We start from the raw sequence: 25120 nt of genomic DNA on the forward strand, positions 1-25120 counted from the left end.
ACAATAGTTAATTGCACTTAATTTTACGAGAGAGAGAGAGAGAGAGAGAGAGAGAGAGAGAAAATAAAATAAAAGCAAAATAAAAACTTAGCATCGTTATGCAAATTCGTTTTGTTGCAATCCCCTCTATTGTGTTAGAAACAAATTATCTTCATACAAAACCACACACTGTTTTCTTCTTTCTTTTTTTGCCTGATCGTTCTGTGTGTGCTTCCGAAATTCTTTTTGTCTCGCTAACAAAAGAACACAAATTAAACGTACCACACTGCACAATAGCTAACAATTCTGGCGGATGAAATTATTTATGTGGGATTTATGCTGTGGGTAAGGAGCAATGTACTCGTACGGTGGAAATGTTATGCAACTTTTTGCCTTTAACTAACATTTGGCACAAGGAGAAATTGGTTTGATCCTTCCTGTAGTTGTGATTGGGTGGAGAGATGGAGATGGAAGGCAATTAAAGCTTCAAGCAAATTTTGTAATACATCTTTTCCGGAATTGGAAAAAAGGAATTCGATCAGTTCTGGGGTGGGAAAAGCGAAGAGAGGAGCATGCGAGACAAGGGGAATTGAAAACAATAAGTAAATGTATGTGGTGCGGTTGCTAACCTCAAACATATGTCCCGCAACATGTTGGGTGAAAGCATTGCTTTATTTGATTTCCTGGAAAAGGGAACAAGTAGCCAGGAATTGTGGAATCTTCTCAAAACATGTGACCGCATCAATGTTATGTTAGATTCTCTGTTAGTAAGAATGTTTCATTTGCCAAAACAAAATTCGGTTAATTTATGAAAGAGTTAAATAAGTGTGAAGATCGATAACATTTTCCCAACATCCTACACCCACAACATCTTTCCATCAATATCCATAAACTTCCTCCGGGAGCATGTGACAGTGCTACAAAGTCACGTGTTGAATATTAATCACATTAACAACAAAGTTTCCTCTGAATTTTCACCCCCAACGCACAGCAACGTAATATATATCAATGCTCTTCCTGTTTTCGTGGTACCGCGGAAAATGAAATCCGATTCCAACCAATCAACCCCGCAAGCGTTAGTGCAAAATTTGACGCGCTTTGACGCGTACCGGTTTGCGCGGCACGTAAACAACTGCTGGAGCCGCAGCTAGCCAGTTATCCTCCGAACTCCCCCCTGGCATCATTCGCCGTTGATTGGCCCATCACGATTGATGGGCGGATGGGAATGCAAAAACCAAAAAACCACACTCTACGGAGGAAAAAAAACGGTGCTACGGTACTCCAGAGCGAGTGCCCGATTCCTATGGAGATTGTTTTTCGATGCTTCCTTCGATCGGTTTGATGATTGATAAATTTAATTCACAAATATCGAATCAAGTGCTCAATTTAGGCAAATGAAGATAGGCTTCTAGGAATTATTTAATTATAGAGTTTTTTCCGTACAAATAGGGAAGCTTTTTTTAAGGAAAAAGTTGCATTTACAGAACTCAATTATTGTATTCCTCTTTTGTATATCCTCAAAAACGAAATTTGATTCGCTTTTGGTAATATGTAAGTGGAATACCATTCGTCTCCATTGCGTTTTCTTTTTAACCGCGCCTAAATGTATGCAACACGTACGCACACACTTCCCCGTTTGGCTGCATCTACCAATCAGGCTGCGTACGTTAAGCGATAATCTTTCAAAATATATCACACGTGATATTGATACCGGACTTTCTTGGCCTTGTTTAGTTAATTTTACACATTAAAACTACAATGTTTAATATTTATTGTAACAACTTTACTACTAACATAACAGATTTACAATGCATAAACAGCTGGTTTTATCTTCTGAGCAAACTTTTCCCCTTTACTCCGAAAAGCTCTTTAGTACGAAAGATCATGGTTGAAGTGTTGGTCGACACTTTCCCTAATTCGGCTTATCCAACAAACTCTTTGTTCGCGCTCTCTCTCTCTCTCTTATTCTGAAGATCCATTACCCATTATCTAATGGTGTAACAAAAGTTTTCCCACTTTTTCTGAGCAAAAACTTTAAACAGCAATGAAAAGTGCACCGAGAAGCACTTAGAGCAGTAACAGAAATGCTCACCAGCAGTCAAACACAAATTGAGTGTGTTAAAAGAGAATAAAATATTCTTTGGAAAGCGTACAATCTTATTGCGATGTAAAGCATAAGCTGTCGGATGTTTAAAATTAACTTAAAGCTTAATTATCTTACCATTTACGCTTTTCTAGCCATAAGACACAAACACAGGAAGAGGAAGAATTTCTTTCGAACACATACATATATCTACTCTTTGGGTCAACCGACGCAAACGCTTGTTGTCCTGTATTAGAAGCGTACAAAAATGAAACCAAAAAAGAAAAATGAAGGGAAAATTAAAGAGTTTATGATTTATGAGCTTTGCAACAGTGTCTAACAGTGTGATTAACTTTGCATTGGTTTGTTTGTATATTGTTTTATTTGTTCATCCTTTCTTCGTCGCCGAAGCTTTCTTTCTCACCCACATGTATTCGCCCAACTTCTCAGCCACTTGTTATCCTTTTCCTTTCTCATCATTCTGTTGTATTTTGGTTTGTTTTATTATCTTCAACGTTCCACTTTTCTTCGTCATCTTTCCCTACACAATTTTTTGTTCTTTCGTTCCACACCACACGACGGCAGCCACGTGCGCGATGGAACGGGTATTCAAAAAAGCAGGACCGAAAGTATACGGGAAAAACGCAACAAACACAAGGGTGGAAATGAAATACACGCATCATCTTCTGCACTCATCAGTACACTCGAATACAACACCTGTCACGGTAGAGTCTTTGTTGTTTTGAAGCTTCTTTATCTTATTAATGTTTCAGCGGTTCTTATTTGGTGGTCACAATTGGTGGTCACGTTTCAATTACACATGGAAACGACTCCAAACGACACTAGGCCCGGTTGGGAGACGGGAAGGATGGAAGGAAGGATGATTGGGGATGGGGATGGGGATAATTACAATTTGTTTTTGCAAAAACATATGTACGACACTATAGAAATGTTACGTGCTGCATGAATATACTACGATTTTTAAAAAGACTCTCACGGAAAAGGGTAGTATCGTGCAACTGTCAGCCGAAGGCAGGATCTTGCCACCCGGTAAGTAGTTGGAACAGTACTGGTCCGCACAACGTTCTATCCGCGACGTTCATCCAAACGGTGATGAGCGATGAATTTTACTATCGTTTGTTTGAAAGGCTGGGAAACGGTCCATCGCTCGCCATCGCTGATGCACCGGATGATGGTGAGTGGTGCACTGGAAGCGTCACAGGAATAGACATCGAACGGAACTGGTTCCTTTCCCATTGTCGGAACATGATCATTTGCCATACTAACACAGACGAAACATCACCCTGATGGAGAGTCTTTTTCGTGGTTTCGTTCGCGCTCGATTTAGCTGTCAAAATGGGCATTCGAGCTGTTACTATGGGCGCTACCATGAGCTACTACAAAGTGACACTCATACACTCGAAACTGCTCGAGAATAGACTGTGCTAATCTGTTTTTGCAAAAGGTAATTAGGTTGGAGTTTTTCGGAACTGCTCAAACATAATTGCGCTGTCACCTGAACCTGTGTTCCTAACCTGTTGGGGAGGCGATTTTGCTGCGTGTGTGGTAATGTGTGGCTGGGCACCATGACGCTCACAGGAACAGGTTCACATTAGGTCATTTCTATGCAGTTATTTCATATTGTTGCTTTGTCTGGATAAAATGATTAAGTATGTGAGTGTGTAGTAGTATAACAGTTAATTATCTTCTCTGTTGTTTGTTCTAGTGTTTGCTACCTTTTTGTTTCAACTGTTTTACAGCATGTAGCTGCTTCTACAATATTCCATCCAATGTGCTAGTTTTATGTGTCCGAATACTGCTTCAACCAGTGCATATTTGCATTGTGCATGTTTTCTCGTCTCTTTTCCTCTTTCTCTTTCCATCTATGGACAGAATTCTTTTTTTGCAATTGATCTTTACACTTATGATTTTTAATCTACCACTTAGTTTTTGTTAAAATTTTTTCCTTTTTTTTCTTCGTTACCTCAAAAAATAGTTTTTGAATCAATGTAGTTGGTGGTGTTTTAATTTACATAAAAAATTCGAGAATCTTAAGGAAAAAAAGATGTAGTTAGAAAAAAAATTGAATAAAGTTAGAATTTGAGGCACAAAAGAAAATAAAAATAATTTTGAAAAGGAATTTTTATTACTCATCTTATCCCTCCAAAAAGCCAAACAAAAAAAAAGGAATTTATTTAAATGAAGAAGGAAATTACCTCACTAATTGTATGTATGTACTGTTATTGTTCATGTAATTTACCACCAAATTTACGCATTCTGGTCGCATTTTTAACACACACGCACACACATCGAGAAGCTTACAGCTTAAGTACTTTTTTTCGTTTTGTTTTTCCAGTTTTTTTTTTCTTTATATTTATCTTCATTAATGCTTATCAAAGGGAATGTATCTGTAGCTTTGTGCGGTGGTTTTTAAAGATTTTGTCACCCCTCTCCAATTACACCCTAATGCAGTAGCAGTGCAGTCGTCTCGTCATCCGCCCCCGATCTCGCCAGTCACCAGTCACACCACCAGTCAGTCAAATGGGTCTGCCTGGATGTACGGAATTTTCGTGGAGAGGACAGACAACGAAGGATCAAAGCGTTTATGTCTTCTTGTCTTAAGATTTTTGTTCTTGAACCAGTTGAACCAATGACACTTCTTCGTACGGATATTAGCAGCATTGCAGGACTAACCGTGGAAGGGAACACCTGTCGAGTTACTGTCACAGGTCCAAAGGAGCCACTTCGACGTGCGTCAAACCCTGTCCCCCACACGCACGCACACACACACACAACGTTGGAGCTGTGCTCGTGCAATGTGTATGCGTTAGGTTTGTTTTATATAAGTATATACTTCATGTACGTGTATTTATATATCTGTATATATATATATATATATATATATATAGGTGTGTATGTATATAGCTGTATATATATAAATGTGCTTTTGCTTCTTTATATCAAAATCCTTAATTCACCATCAGAGCAGCTAGGAAGTAATTTGTGTTTGCAATAAACGTTGCGCGTTACGTACAATGCATCATCAGTAAAATTAGTTTAGGTTCCGTGTTCGTGATCAGATATTCCGTTGTTCCGTTGTTCCGTTCCGTGATAGTTTAACGCTTCTTGTCCGGTGAATCGATTTGCAATGGTTCCGGTTGCCGTATATCATGGTTTGTGTTTTTCGTAAGGACCAACACAAACTAACATATAAAACTGTTGGTGTTTTTATAGAGGAACTAATTGGGAAACTAAATTATGTATTGTAAAGCTCAAATTATAACTCCAGTTAAATAAAGTGTTAAGTTAATCTCTAATTTTTAAGTCTAACAAGACTCATACAGAAGGTTCAAATGAGATGAAAACAAAATGGAAGTAATCGGGAAGGATTCGTTGGGAAGTTTAGTGATCCAACTCGTTCAGCGCTCATCCCCATTTCTGGAATAGGCCCATGCGTTGACAGCGACAGTTGGAGCCCCAAAGATTGCACCGGCAGGAGCTGTTGTGGCAGCAGTCGTTAGACCGATGGTCACAGTTACCGCCTCGTGGGATGCATCCCCTTCGATACACCTGGATCAGGGATGATCGTCTGCAAATGTTAGTTAGAGAAAAGTAGCATGCAGAAACTGAGTTAGTCGAATAATCAAATACTGACACTTAAACGTCAGGAGCGCAAGCATTTAAACAAAAAAAAAACTGTGGAATTTATGTTATACGCAGCTGGGAACCTCCTTGATGCAAAAGACAATGGTGGAACTATCTCAACGACAAACTTTATTACTGAGAAACGAATGGCGAGGCTCCCGTGGAGTTGATTGGAGCTGAGCTGACTACAAGCTGATTACGTCATGAGAATAACATCAGAAAGCCTAGGCTGTCCATATGGACATTGCTGAGGTATATTAGGTCCAAATTGAGCTGAACCATTGAGGTCAACAGTGAGCTTTTTAACGACTTACGAAGCAGTCGACGACTACTTACTTGTGCCTTTGTCAGTTTATCATTTTCATGATCATGTCAACACGATACTTTGCAAACAACTCAAAGCAGTAAATCTGTACAGTTAATTAGGTGTAGCTAACTAACTATTGCGTTAATTATCCGCGCCTTAAAAAAACCCCAAACTCCCCACTCACGGCCATTAATCACTCAATCGCTGATAGCTCATATCATATCCGGTGTCTCCACGATATGGGTAGTGATTTTGCAACAGCACAAAAAAAAAACCGCCTAATTCTGACGTCGAAACGTGACTTCTTTTTCATTACCGAACCAACATTAAAGACAAAAGCCTCATCTTATCCGCTTATCACGCTCGGTAGTGACCTTCGAAAGGGAAGGCAAAAAGGGGCCTGTGCAAAAGTGATGTAAAACAGCACAATAATAAGACCATCGTTAATCCACAAGGTTAAATTGTTTTTGCGGGCCAAGTTTTGTGTAAATAAAACTCTTGTTGCCCGTATGGCTTTTTTTAAGTAAAGAAGAATTACAACAACAGACAAAAGCGCCCGAGCACGATAAGCACCGCGTGTCGAAATGTGTGTCACTTCCAATCAATTTTCATCATCCCACACAAATGCTTTTTCCTTTTATTTTTTCCTTCCACTTGTGTGACCATGTGTGCTGACATACAACTCAGCAGTTTTGCTTTTTTCACCCCCACCTCACAACACTGCCAGCAAAGTAAACTGTCAAAAAGGAAAAGCTCAAAAGCTCGGTCGAATAATGCAACAACACGGGCAAACTGTTTTTCTGTGATTGTCTGTGTAGGTGTGTGTGTGTGTGAGTATCTGTTTTTCACAGCTTACTAACATACCGATGTGTCACCCTCTAATCGCTATATGGAACTGGGAGGAATTTCGGTATTTACCGCACAACGGCAGATAAGGCGTTGGTTGTGAAATCAGAGTAGATAAAATGGCCTCCGGGGTTTTAGGGGATAAGTAGAAAATGGAATGAAGCAAAAAAAACACTTTCTTGACATTTGTTGGAGCTTTCACTGTCACTACTACGAGGGGGGAAGTAATAATAATACGCTCTCTCTCTCTCTCTCTCTCTCTCTCTCTCTCTCTCTCTCTCTCTCTCTCTCTATCTCTCTTGATAAGAAGTTTAGAGGAGAAAAAAAACGTCCTTGATCCTTGCAGATTGTCGTTGGTGGTTTGCTTTCTCACGGTCAAGCTGGAATTGAAGTTGAAGCTGTTTTTACTTTCATTTTGCCTTACACAAAAATCCACACTCTCCATCACTTCTTGCCTGATGTTGTTGTTTGGTTTTTTTGTGTTATGTTATTGTCCCCATTTCGAAATTTGCTTTCGACTTTTTTCCCACGACATTCTTTCACATTTCCCGCGCGCTATGCTTGCACCATAAAACACATGCTTTTTTTGTTCCCTTCCATTCAACATACATTGTTGATGAGATGGAATTTTCATCACGTTCCCGGATTGATTGTGAATGCTCTGGAAAAAGAGGGGTTGAAAGAATTTTCACACCCATCAAACCCGATTTTTTTCAAACGCGGCGGCGATACAAATGTTCCTCTGCTTGGTGTGATTTATTTTTTATGACAAATTGTTTATTACACACATCTTCCCCACGCATATGGTGCGTCCGGGGTTGTAAAAATAGCAACAGTTGCTGACCGAGAGTAATTGAAAAATATGGCCGATGTGAACAAAAAAAAACAACAACTACTATAAGCCATTCCGATTGCGGTTGGGAATCCACTTGAAAGTTATTTGATTTTCATATCACTTCTAATCGATCATTCATGAGAGAGGGAGAACAAAAAAGAAAAGCTTCGAAGTGGTAGGTGGGCTGTGCGTGGGTAGGTAAATTGAAAAACTTTTCCCTGCAAGCCTCAACGGATTTTTTCGGGAGGTGAAATCGATTTATGGTAAATTGGGTTAACTTTTTATGAGAGATTATGTTTGGAAGATTTGGTTTCCAAAAAAAAAAAAACAAGAGGATGGAATTTAGTTTCTTCAATGTTGTTTGCAGTCAAATGATGTTGTAAACTAACTTTGAGGCTCCTCCTTGTAGATAGTTTTCTAACAGTCCATCGTCTGTAAGACTTGCTCGATCGTTCTCCTCGGCATCATCTGGAAATAGATATAAAATCAAAAAAATACATTAATCACTGTTTAAAGTTCTGCTAAAGATAATTTTATAGTACACACGAAAGCTCTAAGCTAAACTCAATTGACTAAACCGACCAAAGACCATAACTTTGTCGGCTTCCATTATATGGCAGCCTTCAATTATCGGCCGTCAATTATTCACCCCTCAAATCACATCATCCCCCCCCCCCCTCTAGCAGCTTGTACAGCAAGGAGCTTTGCATGGAACATGGGAGGTTTTGAGCTGTTCCATTAAATTTTCCCCAAAACACGACGACGACTAGGGAAAAAGGAATAAAAAAGGCAAACCCGTCCAACACATTCCATATGCCCGGAAATTACTACAAAACGTCCCAACCGTATTGGATGATGGGAAGAGTTTCCTCCTTTCCAATTTTTTGTCCTTTTAATATGGACGCATCCTGACAAACTCTAACCTACTACCACCTGCTCACTCTCTTATCCTAGACATCAGCTTGGTCGGTCAGATGGATACAGCATAAATTTGTAGCGAACCAAGTTAACATCCACTTAAGCGCACATGATCGTAACCCTGTCGGCCCACCATACTCCCGGAGAGCATCAACCACACCCACACATATTATTGATCCATTTCGGAATCACGAGTCGCCATCAACGAGGACCATCCACCTTCCAGGATAGAGGAAGCGAGCGTTTAGACGTTTGCTCTTTTGCTCTGCCTTGCTTTTTAATCGATCCCGTAGGCGTCGGGCGTGAACGTCTGGCCACAGAACCGAACCGAGTGAGTGTTTAGTCACATGGATTGATTGTATTTATTGGGTGTATTTTTCACCGTCACACCACACAGGAACAGGTTCGCTTTTCACTGGCTTATCGATAAGAGAGAAAACCAGAGTCAACAACGTTACCCAGCTGTCGGAAGTACCCGTTGCAACCGCCGTACGAAAAGTGCGATGTAATTGAGCATTAAGTTGGTACTGAGCACTGGGCGGGTATTGGGAAATGAAATAGAAAAAATGGAGAACAACGGAAGATAAATCGTTAGCCATGTGTTACAACACGTTGCCAACAACACCCGATGACGTCGAGAAAGGGAACACATTGATACATATTGGTTTTGTGTTTGTTTTATGGTAAGTTTATCGAAATCGGACGCCATCGTTAGTCGTTGGAGCTGAGGACACACATGTCCACGTGGGCTAACGTGCTTCCACAGCTGATTGATACGTGTACGGATGAGTAGTCTTATCTAAACGCTTCTTTTTAATACACAATTTTGCACACCCGAAACTAATCAGTTCTTACGATTTCTCTATGCTCTAGCCACCATTTTCTGGGAAAACCCTTCCACACACTCGTGAGACATGGATATCAATTTACCATCACCGCCATGAGTGTCGTGTAATGAGTGCGAGAAGGTGTTGCAAGAAAGACACGTCGTTGTTCCCAATCCAGCCAACAGGTTTCCAATTCCAGCAATCGCCCACAAGCGGGATGAAGGATAGCAATCGGGCCCTTTCGCAGGCAGGCCTTTTGTTGCCATCATAATGGGAGATTTATATCAATTGCGAAGAATTGTCTGGCAAAACTCAGTTTTTTGGCCCTGGAGGTAGTAGCTTATTTTCTGGTTGCTGCTGCTCGATGTATCTATGAATGGGAAGCTCATCGGTAGGATGAGTAATAAGAATGTAAAACAAACAAAAAGCTCGTCCGACGTTTAAAGAAAAACAAACGTTGTAGCCCTTGTAATTATAACCGTGTCAGTAAACGATGCTTATGAAAAAACGGATCCTTTTGTTGCGAGAATAGCGTTTAAAAAGAAACGTTGATTGCTGGAAAGGTAAGACCTGTTTCTTTTTTTCCCTTCTTGTTTAAAGAAACGCTTGTCTAGATTTCTTATATTCTGAATTTTTCCTTCCGACAGCACAAAGCTATTGTTAAGCACAAGCGACTGCCATTCCCACATGTCGAAGCCAATTTTTCTCCTACTCAAGGTTAAAAAGTTTTATAACAAAAATATGATGAAGAATTATCATTCCTTTTGAAAAAAAAGGCTCATCAAAAAGACCCTTAAGCAACGCACGATCTGCATCAAAAAGTCCCACAGAAGACATAAAAGTTAACCTCATTTTGTGCACTCCAAAAGCTTCCTTCTTTTCTTGCTCGCCATAAATGTCATCCGTCCCCATTCGCACGACGTTAAGCCTTTTGTGGTTACAACAGGCCTTTTTATCCTTACTTTATACTATCACACACACACAGAACTGTGTATCTGCTACAGCGTCTTACAAGCAAGAGTTAGTCAATCAATGGAAAAAGTTCAGCAGAAATAAATGAAACTCTATACGTGGCGTGGCGAATAATGCAGTAAGGAAAAACTATCACAACATTAGCTACTATCTACTATCCGGATGCTACGTCCAGCGTACTGCATGCTCACACGTGGCATGCAAGCACATCAAAGAGAAAAGCTTGATTTCGTCAACGCCAGCATAATCATAATGCTTGTTGATTTAACGATGGAGTCTACGCTTCCCACTTGCGTGACGCTACTTGAAAAGCACTTTCGGACAGTACGCGAGAAGTCGTTTGCTCTCGATTTCCACTTTACTTGGCACGATCTGTTTTTCCCCAGTCCAGGATATGGGAGTTATCGAAGAAATAGCTTCTTTGGTGTCTTCATCTTGCCCACACAAACGGCAACGATGATGATGATGATCCATTTTTATATTTTTACATCATCTTTTGGAGGGCGTACTTTGGCGTTAGCGGCGTGAAGCAAAATATTCGCACATTTTATTTGCCCTTGCTTCTACCCCTGGCGCTTTATTCGGTGTAATGGGAAAATTGGCCCAGCCAAGTTATGTGTTTTTTTCAGGAGGGGTTTTTTTTCCTAGAGGTCGGATGTTTATGGTTGGATTTTTTCAACAGAACATGCATCGTAAATGATGGCTGACAGCGAGATAATCACATTTTTAGCGTAATTTCATTTGACATCTGCTTATGCTACGTTTGCAAAACTTGCTGGGACACGAGAAAAGGCATATTTTATTTGGTGAAGAATTAAGGACAGAAAATAATTAGAAAATTGAAAGCGATACCTGTGCATTTTAAAAGGAAGTTACACAAGGCATTCCTATCAAAAATAGAATTAATCTCAATCTTCTTCTTTTCGTCCCGCTTCTTCCATCGTTAGCTAAAGAATTAAAGGATTTAGCTGCAAGTAATGCAAAATGGTTCAATTAGACCGAAATTCCCACACCACTACCGCCTCAAAGCTGCCTGTGCTCCTTACAAATATTAACTCATAACTGCAGTCTTAGGATGGCTGCAATCAAACCATTACTGACCTAGCTTCACCGGTGCTTTCCGGCTTTCTTTCCTTCGCCAAAAACGAACACACAACAGGCAGCTACTCCGTGCGATACCTACAATAGAACACCTCCTCCTCTGTGGGTTGCTGTTGATTCAGAGTGCAATTTCAATTTACTCGAACTTCCTGGACCTGGCCAGGCTGGGTAAAGACCAGGCGAGTCAAGCACAATGAGTGTTCCCGTCGTCCAGCGGAGACGCCATCTGGTTCTGGTGGTTTCTTTAGCACGAAGCTCCATTTATTGTGCAGTCCATAACAACCCAAGGGATGGATGGAACCTTGGTAGCGAACCCGAGGGCTTAATACAAAGGATCCGCAATGGCAACCATTAATTGAGAACATTCCAGCCATCTTTCCGGCACGCCATCTTTGGACGGGGACGAGACGAGATGTGTGTTCGAGTGTGTGTGTGTCACCATGATCCAATATGGCGTCCAAGAGGCGATTTAAACATTGCTCCACGTGACTTGCACGGTGGAGCTTGCAAAGATGTTAACTTGATTAGAACGTAACAAATGTAGACTTTAAGGTTAATACTGTTTAACAATGTTATAAATCTCATTCAACTTCCACCGGACAAACGCTCTATGGATGCATGACTGCGTGAAAAAGATACAGTGCGGACCCTTTAATAACAAATCTCCTCTGTTCCGGGGGAATTTGTGCAGAAAAGGTTCAACAAATCTCGGTGCCCTTTTAAAGGTTTTATTTCTTCATCCATCCTTGGCTGGCAAGGGCTCAAATCTTTTTTTTTATTGCATGAGGATACTCACAGGAAATTCGTAAGCTCGTCGAAAATATGCACCATGATAGGTCTGTGTCACCAACCATTGTCACTAATCACTGATCCGTAAACGAGTGCAACCGTTTTGTTCATCCCAGACTTTTTTCTAGTTAACCACCTTTCTTCCAGATTATCCTGAATTATCCAAGTGTGACAATGTGTTATGCTGGATTCTCAATAGGTGAGTTGATGTGTGATGTATTCTGATTTCGTTACCTCCCTAAGTCCCTAAAGACTGTTCATTTTCAGCACTTGTAAGCTCGTGTTTGTATGATAAATAGGTTCTTTCTGACAATACAGTAAGAGCAATCTGAATTCTTTTTGGACTCCCACAAAAAATAGAAAAGCTTCTTTTAAAAAAATATGCAACAAGGAAAGACATAAAAGCACTTAACACAGCTTTGGTAAACACACTCAAGAAGCAAACAGTGACAATAGCGTAGACACTAGCAAACATTATCACGTTTCAACGGAAATAGTCCTCCACCGTCTCTAGGTCCATTTTCTCACCCAACATCAAACACTTTTCCTTTCTTCTAAGTTCAATAACCACCAGCTCTTTCCAGCCCAGTCCAGTCCCCGGAGTCGATTGTCCAAATTACCTCCATCTCTGGGCTCAAGCAAAGCAACCGTGAATGGCAGGTGTGACAGCATTCGTCCAAGGCACGATCGGAAAGCAATCCAATTCGAACAGGCCTTTCTCGAGGTGGAAAACGAGTGATCGATTTTCCAGTCACGACGTATGCCGGAGGAAACCCAAAGGATGGGTTTCCGTTGGGTGGTAACTCAATCAAACTCCTTGTTAGAAAAAAAGCTGAGCACTTGTTTGTAGCTTAAATCGAAACTTATAATAACTTTAACAAACCCTGAAGAGTCCAGGCATGGCGGCATCCCGGCATCTTTGTAGAGAAAATGCAATCCTTGAACCTCCTTTATTTGGAGAAAAGCTCCTCGAAGCATTTCCTGCCTGCAGTATCGCATATCGGATCAGTAGAAGAAGTTTCCCATTTTCTTCATTCACCCAAGCGTTTCTTGCTGATGCCTGTGTTGAGACAAATCGAATTACCCATCGTCATCAACACCAACGCCTTGCTCGGGATGCATACGTAATTAAACAACACGCTCCGATATCGGTCGGGAAATAAAAGACGAAACGTAGTAACAGTGTAAGCCTTTCTCGCGTCTTTGTTGTTATTAGGTTGTCCTGGTGCTGGGTTTCCTGTAGCCGTGTGAAATGGAGAACACCACCATGCACAGCAACTATTTTCTTTTGTAACTATTTATTTACGTATCATAAACTAGCCCCGAGCGTCGGGTGTAACGTTTCATTATAATTTATGCAGCCATTTCTCACGCTGCGGGTGAGGAGCGTGAACGTGAAGTGCGATGAATATATTACAACCCTCGACGCGTTGTGATGTAGTGTTGCAGAGGACAGGGTAGTAGGGCTGTGCGTTCCTTGTTGTTTTTTTTTGTTGCTGGGCTCTGTGGGTCTCAAAGGTATCATAAATATTTGTGCAGTAACCTGTAGTCGTCGTCATAGTGGATGCATCGGGATGAGGCTTCGTTATTGAGATAAAAAGCTAGGATAGCGATGTAATGCAATTACTTTAGCTTTTGCAATCATTGCATATTAGGTCACCATATGGTACCATTTTTAAATTTAAAAAACCATTCCAGAAAAGCTTTCCGTATTTAGCTTTTTTTCACTTATTTTTATGCAGTTGTGGTGTTGTGAACGTTATTCTAAATTTTAAATAATTTCTTTAGCAATCACTGTTGTTTTTAGCATACCAAAATCGTCGAGTCCTGATGATGAATGATTCCATATCTGTCTTTGGATTCTCCTGCTTGGTTGGAGAATCCAAAGACAGATAGCACGAGTATCAACTATTATGGACCTCGAATTTTAGGGTAAAACTATCCGAAATTATAAATTTACGAGCCGGGTCGAGAGAGCATTTTTATAAAGCATGAACCAATTAAGAGCCTTCATTACTCCAAGCAGCTAATATTTCGTTTCCCATTTTTGATCGACATTTACATTTCTTTTTGTCCGATAAATCTTATCAGCAATACAAAACATCGCTAATTCTACTATCACTTTTGATATCTGCCTTTATAATCAGCTCTACTTAAGACTAGGATTCTGGTGATTGATTGACAATTTTATTCGAGACTTTTTCGTTCGAAAATGATAGTACGAACGAAGGGTTTGAAGTAAACAAAATAATTGCCCTTTCGATCGTCAACAGTTGCTATTTATATCTCCGAAAAAAACACACTTTCTCACTTCTTTAGCACTGAGAAAAGGCACAGAATGACGTTCTGGAATGTGTTTTAACCCATTTTTGCCAGCCTGCGATGCATCCAAAACAACCGGAGAAAATGTAGACAACGACGAGGTGTTCTAAATATAAACCTTTCCATTAAAATAGACACTTATTCAAGGACACGGAGCTTTAGCTATCATTCCACTAGTTTAATCCACCGGAAAAGGAAGGAAAATCTAGCGTAATCTCAACCAAACAGACGTGCCACATGCGTCCACCCGGAAAGGTCACTTTACGGTTTCTTGGGAATTATTATTAACAGCAACAATCGAGAGCTAACCGACCGAGGGTAAAGCTTATTTGCATAGAAAAGCTTATACATTATTCATCGCATCGGTTTTTCGGCCACACTCACATTCAGTGAAAAATATATAAATTTTAAATATATTTTCCCCCAATTCCTCAATTAAAATTAATTTAGCGTCAAACTGTCAACATCAACACAGTCAGCTTTTCTGTAACTGCAACACAATCAGCACCATGTGTTCCCTTGCTGTCCGCGGAAAAGAGGCAACTGGAAGCCAGAAAAGTTTAAATTATGTTTTTCCTAGACTCACAGGTGAATTCAAACACACAGCAAGCTGTCTACGTACTTACTTTACGTTTGGACCATAAACTGACGGCCTGTGACACTCAGTAATTTCCCTTTCGACGGAAAATCGTCGCCTGGAAGGACGATCGTTATGCGAGGAAAATGGGTTTCATTCCATTTTTATTTGTGTTTGCAAAACAATACTGCGCCCGCCCTGTTTGACTCTCTGCTGGCTACCGACGACCAACCAAACAAATGCGGCCATAGTTGACATAGTTTAAATAGCAATAGCGGTGACGTCTCTTGCACCGGAAATAAATACGGAAAAAGGCAATTGCAAAAGTGTCTATTTGTGCAACGGGTGCCTTACGGAGCTTATTCCCGTGCATGGTAAATTGTTTACCGAACGAGACAAATGATGATGGCCAATATTCCGTTCCACAACATCCGGTGTGCGTGTGTGTGTGTGTGTGTGCCATGCACTTGTCAACCATTTTTACGCTCGATTGAGGCCACGGTGGGCTAATTTACGGGCAGCTGCTGCAAACTCGATTACACAAACAAGAAGCTACTGCTTTAACTCCTAAAGCCTAGCGGACTTGGGTGAAAGCTCGCCTCGGATAACTTTACACATGAACGCTGGCCGTGCCCTGGGTTCGTGTAGCGTGTGAGCAGAAGTTGCAAAAGCACCGGTCGTCAAGTGTTATTTATCTTTCCGCTTATACCAACTCGCAGAGGGAGGATGCTGGTGGTGCTTGATCGTACCGCATGACGGAGTTTGGTTGTTCCCGATGCTTTAATTGTTGGTTCGTTTTAGGAAGCTTTAAAGAGAGAAATTATTAAATTCGTGTTCATAAATGCTAGGAGGCTGCAACGATAATAGAAACTTATTTCCCAACAAGGATGTAGAAGAAAATATCCCTGAAAAAGTGCTTACAGGATGGTACGAACATTATCATTCATCACTCAGTTATGAAGCTTCATGAGAGAGTTCATTGTGCCATGCGAAATGCAGACTTTACGGCGTATTTCGCTAAAAGCTTGTGTTGCGATTGTAAAAAACTATTTTTTTCTTAGTTAAGTCATAATTCTGCATAAAAATTGCCCTCCTTTATCTCACCCACATACAGAAACCTGGTCCTTGTCCCGACCAACCTTCGCTTGCTTTTGGCAGACAAATGATAAATTTAATCACAAAAGTCGTGCACTCCTTTGCGCCTTGCTGCTCTGGAACGCACAATAGCCGCCACACAGCCAGCGCATGTTAACAGCACACGCAACAGTGCACACCGGAAGTTGGAAAATGGTTTATCTGCTTTTCATCCGCCACCCTCACTGGAAGAAACGAGTAAAACGGGGCGACAAAGAAAACGAAGGAACTGCTCGACCGTTGGCAGGACGAGCTGCTCTGTAGTTATCGGTGTTGTGTCCTAGATAAGTGGCTTCTTCAGAAGTGTTGGCTCGCTAGTTTGTCGAGCTTCCGGGTTTTTGATGCAATGCTACTTCTTCATCGGGAATTCACCGGATAAACCTACCTCACCGCTAAGGTCCTGTGCAGAGAAGAAATATGCAATTTTGCAAATTTCACATCCAACCAGCTCGTGCGGAACTCGTGTAACGTTACTCATGGCACGCATTTTTTTCCATAACCCTTTCCACGATAACAAGCAATGGCGGTGATAAACGACTCCCGGTGTGCCAGGTGGCAATGATGCTAAACTCATTATTTCTGTCGTTAGTCGATGGGTGGCTTTGATGTGCGTCCTAACGTACGGTAATAATGAACTAAATGCATAGACCTATTCTAACACAGGCATCCAATTTGGAGGGACTAAAATGTTCCATAGTCAGCGTGAATGCGAGATTGGGAGGACAGCTCATAGCTTTCCCACGCGCAGTAGAAAAGTTTCGTGATGAGAGAAAAGCTGGAAAGCTAGACGACACGGGACAGGAAAACAATGTATTGTGATTTCGCGACATGAAATATCCATTTCGATGACTCTTCCCATACCAGGACGTGTCTATGTGTGGGGAATGGATGGAAATAGATAAATTTGAAATGATTTAGGAAGGAGACAAGCCGGTGTGGAGAGAGATGTCATTCATTCATATTTATAGATAAATCACTCTAGAAGACTAATGGCGTACATGGATGGTTTTAGCGAACGGGTTGGTGGTTGTGCTAAAATTAGAATGATAGCTTGTAACCAATAAAACAGACACGAGACTCCTAACAGGATGATAACAACTTCACTGCTATATGCTCTCTGGACAGCAAACAAGTCAGAATATTTATAAATAATAGTAACTGAAATCGGCACTTTTACTAAGATAAAATTATTTCATCCATCACTAGCTACTAATTCATCCTTAGAGCATTGTGTTTTGCTTACCTAAAGGCGCAACGGTAAATCCGTTTAATATTTCAATTCAGAACAGAAAACAGTTCATACCTACTAATGAATCAAAATAAGATTATTCGTAAGCTTCCTATATCCACTTAGCCAGAGCAGATAAACAGATAAAAGTAACAAGAGCTGCTTGAAAAAAGCTCAGCCAAACAAACGTTCCTTTCCAAATACTTCAAGCGATCCTCTTAACTTCCCCACAGGTTAAGCGGTATCCCGAAATATTCAATCTATTCGCCCATTATATACCCAGAAGAGAGAGAGAGAGAGAGAGAGAGAGAGAGAGAGCAGGGGGGGGGGGGGGGTCAGATCGACCCACATGACCAAAAGAAAGCTTGAAAGTTAATCTATTTCTCCGGTGTTCCATCTTTGGTTGATACCCCCGTTGCCTTGGCATCGGAAAGCATCGGTGTGTTTGTTTGGTTTGCTGACCAATAAATTCGTCATTATGCCAAAAACTGAGCTCGTCGCTTGTCTGCTGAATGCTGGTCATTTTTCAAATTTATTTCTCCTCCTACACTCTCTCCTTCTCAAACGCTCCTTGAACAAAATTTGACTTTGTTTCGTAGAAAAAAAAAAGGTCACGCTTTCCATTCTTTCTCACCACGTGGGAAAGCTGTTGGAAGAAAATATTCATTTGCACATTATTCGCCCCAGTATCCTCCTGCTGGGCATGTTTTTGTGTGTGCTTTTTTTTGTATTGCTCGTTTACTCGTCGAAAGTCCTGTTTCGCAGAAAATACATTTCAAGCTCCCCTGTGTAGAGCGAAAGCGAAATTGATTTATTGGAAGAAAACGGTGGACGGAATACTAATGAGTGATTGTTGTTTGTGAACCTTTTTTCTTTCTTATTTTGGGTGTAAATTGATTCTTCACACCAACTTTCCACGAAGTTGTTGGAATTGTTTCCGTGAAGTCTCGTTTCCAATAATTTACAGCATAACCTTTGATGCATTCGTAATGCTCCAGTAATGACGCTAAATATTGATTAATTGTTATGAGGCCGATAGGCTAAACCGTACGCTATAAACACAACAAGAGAGGCGTTTAAATGGTTTCCAATTTCTTAAAAAAACCCCCACAATAATAACATGAACGACCACCGGGAAGTCTTATCAGTGCACCGTGAAAAGGAATCCCCTTTCAATGTGTTGGTGCTGCTTTATAGCAAACGATGCCAATTATTTTATCGTTGACACGTGACACTCGGCATTGACCAAGGTTCAATAAAAAAAATAATTCGCTTGCATCCTAAATGAGCAGGTTTTGAAGAGTTCTAAAATGGGTTTTTATTTTCCAAATCGATAATCCTTCGTCCATAAGTTTTGATAAGCTCTCGTTAACAAGGACTTTTCCGGATCACTGATCCCTGATGTATGGAATGGCGAATTAAAATAACCGATAAAGAAAGGCTCCCAAATCACCGTATTTATGTAGATGCTTTTCCACTAACTTTATAACGTATTTACACAAAATTTTATCAACCCAGAAAAAGGTATTTCCCAACCCATTTTCAAGCATCAAATCCCTCTACATCAACACAAAGTAAAACCGTTCCGGAAATCATTATAGTTTAATCAATCTACCCAATGCTCCAAGTAATTTGCTGCCCTTTATTCCACAAATCTGTTAACTGGACGACCTGCCGCCTTCGCAACTCTTAAACGAACCGTCAATCATGAGCTGTAAACGCGCCAAGGTACGGTTTGCGGTCGTAAGTACACGCGGATGCAGAAATTGGTTCATCAAAGCACCGGAAGTTCAATCGATCACTTCGAGCTGTCCATCAGTTGCTTCGGGGCCAGATTTACGTCAACTTAGTGTCAACCCTGTGTTGCCGTGTTGCGCTCACTTCCCTTCCGAATCCGAGTTTGAGGCGAAAAATAAAAAGGGAGAGAGACACCAGCTGCCTTGAACCGACGGGAGTTGTTAGAAAAACGCTTCCCCTTATCTCAATCAAAACAGGACGATGGTGTAGTGGATGTGCTTTTTCCTCGAGAGGCCTTCTCAGAATTCAATGATTTTGGTCAACAATATTATCGTATCGGGCAAGGTACGTAAAGCAGCTATTAAGGCGCTTCCTCTTTACCGGCGCTTTCTCCTACATTGCAGCATGTTTTGAACCATTAAAGCACCCCCGAATACAGCTCTTGATCAGAGAGCCTTTTCGTTTTCACTTTGTTAATAGATGTCACTAGCGAGGAAAAAAATAAGACACACAATGTCAAGCTTGTTCTCGAAATTCATTTTGTGACTTACAGCCATGTGTCCGTCACGGCGGCAGATTCAGCTTTCGATGATCCAAAATGACAAAACGATGACGAAGCTCAACTACGCCAACACAACTCAGCCCGAAAAATGAGTGTCCCCATCTTCTTCGGAGCAACTTTGCCCGTTTGCCATTTGGCAACTTCCTTCCGCCAACATTTAATTCACTCTTTTTTCTTATTGCTACTCTCCTTTCTTTAAGTTTTTCCTCTATGACGAATCACTGACTCGTGAAAAACGGTTCGCGAAACAATACCCTGTCCCGAAAAAGTGCTGAATGAAGTTCTCCACGAGCCACGAGAACACGATAATTCATAATCGTTCAATTGCTGTCCGAAGCAATTTCGTGCACGTCCCGTCGTCCTATTTTCCCGGTAGCTTTTTCCTTTGTTTTGTTTGTTTTATGCCCAGCAAGCAATAAAGATGTTGCCATTTTTTTTTCTTTCTCTCTCTCTCTCTCTCTCCTTCCCTCTCTAATGGTAGAATGGTTCTTAAAAGTCAAACTGTACGACTGAATGCAGGTCAAACGTTGCCTCGAACACACCGGGCTTACAGCAAGCTTTTCCCCGATGGGTAATCTCGTGAAAAGTGGAAAAGATATGAAAAATGGTGTAATCATTCAATGTCGTTTGAAATTTCCACACATATGTACGACACATGACCATAACGCATTTGGATACATCCTTTCCGAGAGAAAGTAATGACGATGGCACAGTCAAATGTGGTAAAACGAGGTAAAGAACTTTGTTCATGAATGATGTGCCGCCGGTTGATTTCAGTAGATCGTTTTGTATGTCAATGGCAAACAGTTCTCAGCAGTACGCTGAACATGTATACAAACCATCCCCAGAAAAGGATTTTATTAACTGACTAAGGCCCCAGAACACGAGTCCCAGTTTCATGCAAGAATTTCCCTAAAGACAATTATGAATTATTACATTTTTAGGTGATGGCAACAGTACAGTACCTTCAGAGAAGTACTTAACTTACATTTACGTGAATAAAAATATCCTTCAAATTCAAAATTAGAAATATTCATCTTCCACTGAACACACACTTATCAAGCAACCGACCCAATACGAAGCAGATTCTGAATTCCGCATCGTTCAGTAACCTCTTTTGCGGGATTGGATTTTACAAATTGTTTTCCCATTTTCCTTCAGCGCACCCTCCGAAAGACGTCTACACAACAATCCGACATTTTTCGGATAAACTCTAACATCTCCAGCAGGATGTCATTGGCATTTTTGTGGTGCCCGTTCATCGTGATGAAGTGGTTGCTCCCTTGTTCGACAACCGTTTTAAGGCGATGAAAGCGTTTTTGCGTGGTTAAACGAAACCGTGCGCCGGTGTGCATTTCAGTTCCAGATGACGATCGTGACGGACGAGTTGGAGCAACAAATCTTTTCTCATTGAAACTTTTGTTTAACACACTTTGGAGCTCTCTATATTTGTTTGTTTGATTTTGGGACAGTTGGGTTTTATTTGGTAGAACTTTGGCCAAACTTTTGGTGAAGTTTTTTGACGAAGGTGTGTACGAATTGAATGCTCCCTATATCAATATAGGCACAGGCTTTCATTGAAAGTTAGGGCCATCCTGCTACTGCTAATACTACTTCGGACACAACCTTAATTAACACCGTGGTCAGTGGTAAGGACGTGCTGTCCACGGCATCTTCGAAAAAGGACAAAAAACTCAATTAAGAAACAATGAGCTTTGGGTTTCTGGATGAAGCACGACGACACAGATGAATCGCCTACGAAGTCACCAAACTCATACACACGCGTAAGTCTAAGATGAGTCAGCAACAGATCGCTGTGAGCAACGAACAGACATGCTGTCAACGATTAATGAATCAATGATTAATCACCACGTCTTTTGAGAATGTCTCTTTTTACTACAAGAAAAGAACAACAATTCAGAATCATCTTCATCAACAAAAAATCTTTAGCTGCAATCTCCCAACCTGCATATCGGAAACATCCGTACAAACTGGGACAACATTCATCCCTTTGATTGCAAATCCTTTTACTACTACGGATTCTATTTACAATGCTTCAGGATATTTGGCGCCAATCGAATGGCGAGCGCTCTGTTTGTCTTGACTCGTTTAACCTTTGCTTTGCCAGGAAGCTGTATAAACACGCGCTTCCGAATTCATGCAATTTGTTCGCATTATAACTTTCACCCATGCGTTGTGCTGCTGACAAGTCAAACATTGACTTGAGACATTATCCGATTGTTTTCGCCCGCTTTTGGGCGATCGGGCAAGACGAGAGTGGCTTGCTATCTGCTTGTTCCACAGGAAGGGTAAAACATCTTCTTGAAAATAGGGACAGGGAAGCGACAGCGTGGATTCCATGATGAAACTTTTCCCATCTAGATTCACACCAAACGACAATAAATTCTACATCAATGTTTCAGACTCCTTTTTTTTTTGCTTGTCCTCTAGTCCTTCTCTCTGATTCGTCACAGTTAATATAATCGATAAATGAATGTTTCGGAAAGGTGACGATATACTGAAACACCGATTCGGAATGATACAGAGCGGAAGTTTTGGGGTGGTTACCTCCCCGTCTTTTCCATTCCCTTTCTCCTAACGCCACGCCACACCAAATAATTCATTCAAACTTCCCACAGCCACAATTGTTCACAACTTTGATGGAGCTGTTTCAAAATAGAACCTGTCACTAATCAAGACACACTGCACATTGTGGTGTACCAGTTAGGGAAAACTTTCCACAAACGCCAGCTAAGTAAGTGTGGGACGAGTAAAGGATGAGGAACAGAGCCTTTATTTGTGTCTAAAAATTGCAACTGAAATTAAAGAAACGTGTCGGCAAACGGATCGAATTAGTAAAGTGCGGTTCAAGCTAGGAAATGTCAATTTAACATTCAAATTCTATAGAAAAAAGCTCCTATTTTATTATCCACTGACTGACTGTCTTTTAAACATTCATAACACGTTTCTATCCAAAGTTTGCCTCTGTGCACTTAAATTCTGTTCCCTGACCCGCATACCGAACTCCCCCGGTGCTATTTTCTTTTAGGGAACTTCAACAGCATCCACTTGTCACTTTAACACTTTAAAATGCAAACACCAACATGTGCGGAACCATAACCGTGGCACTTTCTTGGCAGACGTTCCGGTTATTTTAACGTGCACTCTTCGCGCCTTCCATGTGTTTCTGTGTGAAAGGATAAATATTTACGTGAAAGATACCCTACCCCAGCACGGATACAGCATTGGAATTCATGCTCATCGTTAGCAGCAGCATCAGAAATTCCATTGGAAACGTAGTGGCCGATGTGAAGGCTACACCGTGGTACACCTTCCACAACATTAAAGCCATTCATAAAATTCCAACCAGCGCATTATGCTCGTGGTTCAATCGGACTAGGGCTTCCCAGACCACATTCCGACCATTTCCATCCCAAGCGCACCACCCAGCGACCAGGCGCCTCCATTAGCCCGTCGGTGACCAGGCGCCTCCATCAGATTTCATCGAGCGTGAATGATGGTGTCGACACTGACATAGGTTGTCGCACGATAACGGGGTTTTGAAAATCATTAAGCTTGTAAGTGGAATCATACAGCTTACGGTATCGTTGATAGTTGGTAGTGTGCTGCTTATATCTTGCCGCGTGAATGATAATACTCGACAAACACATGCACTTTGGAGCAGTGGGGCGTTTAAATCGCCTACAAGTATGTTCAGTGAGACGGAATTTGCAGCATAATCAGTGCTGAAGGGTGTCAATTGAATGTTTTCAATTAAATTAAATTGATCCAATAATAATCAATAAAAATGTATTTTTAGTACTGGGGAAACCTGTTGCATTTTTCCTTTGAAATTTTTAACAGTTAAAAAAGAAAAACCAATTTCTAGCACCCTACTCCAAACTAATACAAAAAATTCCGAGGCCAATACAGAAAAAGTGAAAAAAACCAGCCGGAAATTATTGTCTCCACTCTTTTCATCCTTTTCCACACCTTCCCCAGCCACTCCCATTTATTAGAATTTCCTGTCGTGTTGGGGCACGTATTTTCGGTGTTTGCTTTGGCACGATATGCCTTCAAGGCATTCAACAGTTTGCTGCTAAAAGTGGGACACACTCACAGCAACACATACACTCACACACAACGAGCGTCACATGAATACCATCACTCATCAAGCACCTACAACAGGTGTGTTGCAACAAGGCACAGGAGTTCCCGATCCCCCAAGACTTCTTCTGACGGGTGTTCCCCTTTTTTGGTACGTTCTTGTGCTCATCAAATGCCAACCATATGGTGGCGAAAACCGTTAGCGCGCACCTCTCAGCACATGTGTACCTCCCCGTCAGACAGCCGTTTTTCAAGATAAATGAGCTCTTGGCGCCTACTGGCGTATTTGCTGCTTTCGCGTATACACGTTGAGGATCACTTACCTTCCAGTAGATTCGAGGGCACCGGGTACCGCTCCTCGGACTCGTACAGATAGTTGCTGGCACCGTGCGCACCCGCAATGAACGCAATCAGTAAGCAGATCAACAGTCTTCCCACCGTACACTTATTCATCTTGGTGTCGTCCACTGCAATGTAATGGTGGACTTTTGGGTTGCAAAAATTGGACCCAGCTGCGCCACAGGCCCTTTGCTTTCTTCAACGGAACGATCAATCTGTAACACACACACGCACACGCACTGTTCCTTCACAACAAATTATTTCCACCGTTGCTCGTCCACCGTTTGACGTTTCGACGATGCAACGCTCACTATGATGTTGTTTCTATCCTTCCAAATCCGCCCGGGCACACAGGACCGTTTAGCTTTTTTCCGTTAATTTAAACTTCACGAAACCACTCTAGATGGGGTCAGACACACACACACACGTGATCCAATTTTAAACTGCCGCCGTATTCAGGTGCAGTAACAGGTGTTAATTTCAAACCGAATGCGCTCTCTGTTTGTTCTGCTGCCGCTAAAAGCAGCACGTCTTTTGCCGCGGAACCACCGTTTCGGGTTTTAATGCCAGCCAGCAGCAGCGACGTACACTTCCGAAAGCTACCGTTTCCGAGAGCGAAATGATCGGACACCATCAGCGTAGCGACGTTCTTATATATAGCCTACCCTATCGTGTCAACAGGGCGGCATCTATCTCTAGCCGTCTCACTTTGGTCTAAAGGTTTTTGGCACACTCTCTCTCTCTCTGGATAGTACACCCGCCACTTTCTCTTTCGTCAGTCATCCCTTCAGGATGACACACCAGTCGTGCTC

The 25120-nt window shown here is 41.4% G+C and overlaps 2 protein-coding genes across 2 annotated transcripts in view; both read right to left on the reverse strand.

Moving 5' to 3' along the window:
• LOC126564716 (enolase) overlaps positions 1-25120 on the reverse strand; it is a 111973-nt gene that overhangs the window by 57379 nt on the left and 29474 nt on the right. The window lies entirely within an intron of this gene.
• Positions 321-24455, reverse strand: LOC126565629 (U8-agatoxin-Ao1a-like). The gene is made up of 4 exons (XM_050222825.1): positions 24293-24455; positions 8085-8163; positions 5465-5651; positions 321-333 (listed from the first exon to the last, which is right to left on the reverse strand). The coding sequence occupies exons 1-3, from the start codon at positions 24420-24422 to the stop codon at positions 5489-5491; spliced, it is 372 nt and encodes a 123-aa protein (XP_050078782.1). The 5' UTR covers positions 24423-24455; the 3' UTR covers positions 321-333; positions 5465-5488.

The sequence above is a fragment of the Anopheles maculipalpis genome, chromosome 3RL (assembly GCF_943734695.1).
Source record: "Anopheles maculipalpis chromosome 3RL, idAnoMacuDA_375_x, whole genome shotgun sequence".
NCBI classification, from domain to species: domain Eukaryota; kingdom Metazoa; phylum Arthropoda; class Insecta; order Diptera; family Culicidae; genus Anopheles; species Anopheles maculipalpis.